Consider the following 6,000-nt stretch of genomic DNA (forward strand, 5'->3'; position numbering starts at 1 on the left):
TGATATGATATCATATCACTGTCCATGCATGCTGCAGATAATTAGTTCTCGGAGAATATCTCTACCAACCATGGGGTAGCCTTCATCGACAATCATCCGAAGAGCATCGACTGACTCGACTGGTGAGATCATACAATAGAGCACGACCACGGTCACAATCACCCCGCAAAGGCAATCAATCTGCTTTTTTTTTTCTGGGGATAGTTTCTCCCATCTTTCACATGCCTTCATGTCTGCTTTCAACTAAACTATTGTGGGGGCAGGCTCACTGTGTGGTGGTGCGGGGGAGTGTAAGTGCATGACACTGTGCCATTGCAACGTTTCAGATGACTGCAATAAAATCAGTGTTTGAATCTTATGATTATGCAGATATGCTGCCTTGCATGTGCCGACTCCTACTCTGTAGTGGTTTGCTCGGTTCGGGATGAATGGCGGGATTTGCTGTCTTAGGGTCTATCGGGTTGGCCTTGCACCTTTCAAGGTTCCAACCTTCCGTTCAAGAGGGAAGCTTGGCCCGAGTCTGGGGCTGAACAACCAGCACTCTGCTCTGCAGGCAGTCTACAATACCTTTATACTTTTTTCTAGCCGATGACTTCAGCAGTTAATAAACTTAATATTAAATTAATAATATCAACTCATCTGGAGATCTCCAAGCGGAGAAGATGCCCAACACAGCAGCTTCGACCGGCCATATCCGCTGCTCCTAACCGTCCCGAGGCACAGCTCCGGCCTCGCCGACACTAGTCCCGACTCCCCACCAGCCGTTTCATCTGAAGATTTCAGCTGTGGGAATTATCACACTCAAACAGCGAATGCCAACCACAACACCGAAACTGAAAGATATCAGGCAAATCATGATATAGTCCCAGATATATATACATCGGTGCGTTTTGGGTTTCTGGTGGTACGGAGTACTCCGTAGAGCTTCGGGTGTGACCCAGGCCAAGTGACAGGGGACACGGACACGGCCGCTGACCATGCCGTCCCCTCGGGATTTCGCCCTGTCCAATGGGAATGCTGCAGAATGTCCCTCGTGGGGGGGAGGCATCTGCCTTGTTCTTTTCAGGCAGGAGCCGAGGTATGTCATCCATCCCTGGCCTTCGTTCAGTTAACAACAACCTGCTGGTCGTCGCAGGTGAGAAAGATTATTAGAATACAGGCATGTGTCAGCAAAGAGCACATGCTGATGCGATTCCTTGTGCTTATTCTTACATAATTTAGACTGTTTGATAGATGATTGCTGTCGCGTTTTTATTATTATTATCTTCTTCATAATTATCTTCCCAAATCTCACGTCAGTCACTCTCTCATTGCGCTGAAGCTTCACATTTCGGTATGTTGTCACATGTCGGACTCTTTCCTCAGAATCAGGAGGAGTACAACAAAAAATAAGAAAATACAAAGTCAGTACCTTGCTAATTGATTCCTAGGTGGTTCCTTCACAATGCTCTTCAGCCAGCCAGCCTATATCACCCGCGCAGAGGAGCTCCGGCAACCTCCTCCCAAGGGGACGCCCTACTCCGTTGCCCTGCCTGGGAGTGAGAAACCGGGCCGAAGCAAAGTATACCGGGCGTGGAATATGCAGAAGGAACTCCTCACGACGCTCGACCCGCAGGTATGGAAAGCTGGACTTTTTGCCTGTCGAGGATGTTGACAATTGACGGTACCCAACAGATTCGTACCGCACATGATATGTTCGAAGCAGCCGGTAAATTCATCAAACCACCCGACTAGCAACGCCGGACCGGACTGACGGGATATTCAGCCAACAGATCGCCCAAGAACCGGTGCCTAGGATGGCGTCCATACGATCCCAAGACAAAGACCTTCAGTCCCTTTCAATGGCTCGACTACCAGACTGTTCAGAAACGACGGGCAGCTTTCGGTGTCGGTCTCGTGGAACTGCACAACAAGCATGGATGCGGTGGGCAGAAGTACGGAGTGGGACTGTGGTGCCAGAACAGGCCTGAATGGCAGATCACTGGTACGTAGCAGCATTACCAAAGGCGGAGTATGAGCAATTCTCAGAGCCTTTTCTACTGACGCTGTATCAGATCTGGCATGCATGTCGCAGTCTCTGTTCTCCGTGTCCATCTACGACGTTTTGGGCCCCGACACAACCGAATATATCATTAACCACGCCGAGCTCCGCTGCGTCGTGACGTCCCTGCCCCATATCCCCACGCTGATCAAGCTCAAGCCCAAACTTCCCACCCTGAAGATCATCGTCAGTCTGGATCCGATCGATGCAGGGGAACAACCCGGCTGCTCGAAACGTGCCATCTTTGAGTCTATGGCAGCGGGTCTGGATCTCGTCTTCTACACCATCGATGAAGTGGAAGCGCTGGGCGCCGCTCTTAACCGTCCTTACAACCCGCCTTCGCCCGAGGATATCTTGACCATCAACTATACATCTGGCACCACGGGCCCGCCTAAAGGTGTCGTTCTCACTCACAAGAATGCAGTAGCTGCGACATCCTGTAGCCTGGCCATCACCCAACACTTCCCTGGCGACACTATGACTTCCTATCTCCCTCTCGCACACATCTATGAACGCCTAGCGGAGCACGTAAGTCTGTGGAGCGGTGCGGGGATCGGATATTTCCATGGCAATATCCAGGAGCTCGTCGATGACTTGAAGCTTCTGCGCCCAACGATATTTGCGTCTGTTCCCCGTCTCTACACTCGGTTCGGGGGCGTGATCCGTAACGCAACAGTCGAAGCCCCCGGCGCCCGAGGGGCTCTATCGCGTCATATCGTCAACACCAAGACGGCAAATTTGAAAAACCCGGACCCCAGCAAGGCCACTGCGAAGCACGCTTTGTATGACCGGGTCTGGGGAAAAAAGGTGGCTAGTGCTCTGGGCTTGGAGCGGGCCCGGACGCTCGTCTCGGGCTCGGCTCCGTTGGACCCAACCCTGCATGACTTCCTGAGATGCGTTTTGGGCAAGGACTTCATTCAGGGATACGGTCTGACCGAGTCGTACGCTATGGGGACGGTGCAGCGTCCGGGGGATCTCTCATCCGGAAATTGCGGCGGTATCGCGCCTGCGCTGGAGGCGTGCCTGGCGTCTCTCCCGGATATGGACTACTCGGTCGACGACAAGCCCTTCCCACGAGGGGAGCTGCTGCTTCGCGGCAACACCATTTTCCGGGAATATTACAAGAACCCGGAGGAGACGGCCCAGGCGATGACCGAAGACGGCTGGTTCCGAACCGGCGACGTGTGCACCATTGACGAGATGGGTCGTTTCAAGATCATCGACCGTCGGAAGAATGTCCTGAAGCTGGCCCAGGGAGAATACATCTCGCCGGAGCGTCTGGAGGGGATCTTTTTGGCGGAGCATTCCTACTTGGCTCAGGCCTACGTTCACGGCGACAGCCTTCAAACCTCGCTGGTCGCCATTTTCGGTGTGCAGCCCGACACGTTTGCCGCTTTTGCGAGCAAGGTTCTGCAGAGGAAGATCGAGCCAACGAACACTGAGGCGATCAAGTCGGCTCTGCAGGAGGAGAAGATCCGGAAGGCCGTGCTGAGGGATCTGGACCGGACGGCAAGGAAACACAAGCTGGCGGGATACGAGAGGATCAAGAATGTCGCGTTGATGATCGAGCCGTTTTCCATTGAAAACAATCTCCTGACACCGACGTAAGTTTGCCGGCTGGGTTCTTTCCATCTTGCGGACTCGCTAACTCTGTCTAGCCTGAAATTGAAGCGTCCCCCAACTGCGAAAAAATACCGTGCTGTGCTGGATGCGTTGTACAGTCAACTCGCTGCCGAAGAATCGGCTCCGAAGGCCAAACTCTAATCTCCACGTTACTCGACCTTTCTTTCCCTGTATTTATTTGCCGTTTATTCTTTTATTAGTTCTTTTCTTTTCGCATTTCCACCGGACCTCTGTCTGCATAGAAGAGTGATTGCATATGGAGAGGTGTCTTCTGTCTTGTCAGAGTATAGATGTTGTACATTACAAACTGTGTTTGTGCGCTGTTTCACCTTGCATGTAGTGTATGTAATGTATGTATGTACATTCATACAGTACGCCATAGCAGTACTATTGTCTTAGGCTAAATGGACATTTTCTATGACGAACAGATAAGCTCGTAAGATAGTACACATGAAATCAAATCATCTGAAATGGTTTATGATTGAGCTTGCTGTGGATAGTAGTGTCATGGATAGTAGTGTTATTGAGATCGTGAGTCACTTCTGGTCCGGGCAGAGAATATGTAAATATATACAATTATACTGGGGTTCTGAGCACCATAGGTTGTTCAGCGCAAAAACTGATTTAACAGCAATCCATAAAACGGCTGACTGTCAGATACTGCCTGACTTCGCGTATATCTGTCTAGGGCTTTTTTTTTTTAGATAATGGAGCTACCGAAGTATTAAAAATGCCAGCCGTGATTAGGTGAGGATTGATCAGATCGGTCGACCACCTTGGAAATTATGTAGGCAACATTAACAGCAACAAGCATGTGGGTCAGGATATAATTAGGTATCGTCCAGACTCCAGAATGTCCAGATGCAATTTCCAATTGCGCTGCCGACATGACAGAACTCTTTTGTTGAATCTCTGATGTGTCTGAGCTCTTAGAAGGATGTTTATATGTTATAAGCTAGCGCTTCCGCGTCCGAGGACATCCTGCATCAACGTCTAACGTCACCCTCTCTCTTTCTCTCTGCTGGTGTTTTCTTCCCCTCTTAAACGAGTCAATTGACTGGATTGATCTTTTTTTTCTTTTTCATTGTTTTGGCCGCCAAATGGCGTTCTCTCTCCTCTACTTCTGCGCAGCCATCTCTGCGTGTCTTCTCAGCACCGCCTCGGCCGCTCTGACCATCACCATCCCGCCATCGAACCTCCTCCCGAATCCCCATGTACTTCCGCCCACGACGCACGCGACGTTGACGACGCTGCCGTCGTCGTCGCAGAAGAAACATGTCTTCACGGCCCCACTGACCCGTTCCTCGACTTTTGTTTTCCCGGACCTGCAGCAGCAGCAACAACAACGAGAGTCATATCTCCTCGACATCCGATCGAAGGAATACGTCTTCGCGCCGTACAGGGTCGACGTCGCTGCCGATGGCACCATTCTCGGCATCTGGGAGACTTTTCGCGGCAATCCATGGGATAATCGTGGAGCGGAGAAGTTTGTTGCTCCTGCTGGTCGCAGTAGCAGCAGCGGTCAGAATCAGGATGTGATTGTGGAGGCCAAAGTTGTTGCTCGAAGGGGGTTTTATGAGGAGAGACCCAGATGTAAGTACAATAACCTGCATACCAAATTGACACTGAAGTCTGCAGAAATTGATGGATGTCTAAAAACTAATCTATATTATATCATATCTAGTCTCCCCCCTCAGCCTCTTCAAAAACCCGATGATCCTGCTCGCCGTGTTCGCGATGGCAGTCACGTTCGGCATGCCCAAGCTTTTGGAGAACAGTACGTAATATACACCCGATCATGCACAATACACACATGTATATACACATATATTCATATGTGTATGCGTGTCTTTTCTTCTTCCTGTTTACTAACTCCTCATCTTCTCTCCAGTGGACCCCGAAATACGCGCCGAATTTGAAAAGCAATCCCGCTCCGGCCCCTTATCTGGCGCCAGTCGATCTGCCCTCGCGGCTGGCACTGGTGCTGGTGGTCCCGGAGGCGCTGCTGCGGGCGGGTTCGATCTCGCTGGGTGGATGGCGGGGGCTACCTCTAGTCCTGTTTCTGCTCCTGACACTGCAACTGGGGTAACGACCGGACGAGAGAGTGGTTCGGCGGGGAGAAGAAGAGGATAGATAGGCAGTTATAATAGTGACAACATTGCTTGTCTACAAGATATTCGGCTTGAGTGAGTGAGTACGTAATTCTGCGATGAATGGATCACGCAAGCAGACCTACAATACTGTAGACCTATACCATAGATGTATTTATTTATTTATTTATTTATTTATTTATTTATTTATTTATTTATTTATTTATTTATTTATTTATTTATTTA

General features: G+C 50.3%; 2 protein-coding genes across 2 annotated transcripts; both read left to right on the forward strand.

Annotated features, from left to right (window-relative positions):
• Positions 1-1,444: 1,444 nt before the first annotated feature.
• On the forward strand, positions 1,445-3,805 carry VTN77DRAFT_1574 (uncharacterized protein; the record flags this gene model as incomplete). Its single annotated transcript, XM_069417320.1, has 5 exons — positions 1,445-1,615; positions 1,675-1,708; positions 1,766-1,984; positions 2,055-3,645; positions 3,700-3,805. The coding sequence occupies 5 exons, from the start codon at positions 1,445-1,447 to the stop codon at positions 3,803-3,805; spliced, it is 2,121 nt and encodes a 706-aa protein (XP_069280063.1).
• A 959-nt stretch (positions 3,806-4,764) lies between these two features.
• VTN77DRAFT_1575 (uncharacterized protein) lies at positions 4,765-5,797 on the forward strand (the record flags this gene model as incomplete). Its single annotated transcript, XM_069417321.1, has 3 exons — positions 4,765-5,257; positions 5,349-5,441; positions 5,556-5,797. The coding sequence occupies 3 exons, from the start codon at positions 4,765-4,767 to the stop codon at positions 5,795-5,797; spliced, it is 828 nt and encodes a 275-aa protein (XP_069280064.1).
• Between the last annotated feature and the right edge of the window lie 203 nt (positions 5,798-6,000).

This window comes from Rasamsonia byssochlamydoides (assembly GCF_041956645.1).
Source record: "Rasamsonia byssochlamydoides strain NRRL 3658 unplaced genomic scaffold VTN77scaffold_13, whole genome shotgun sequence".
NCBI lineage: Eukaryota > Fungi > Ascomycota > Eurotiomycetes > Eurotiales > Trichocomaceae > Rasamsonia > Rasamsonia byssochlamydoides.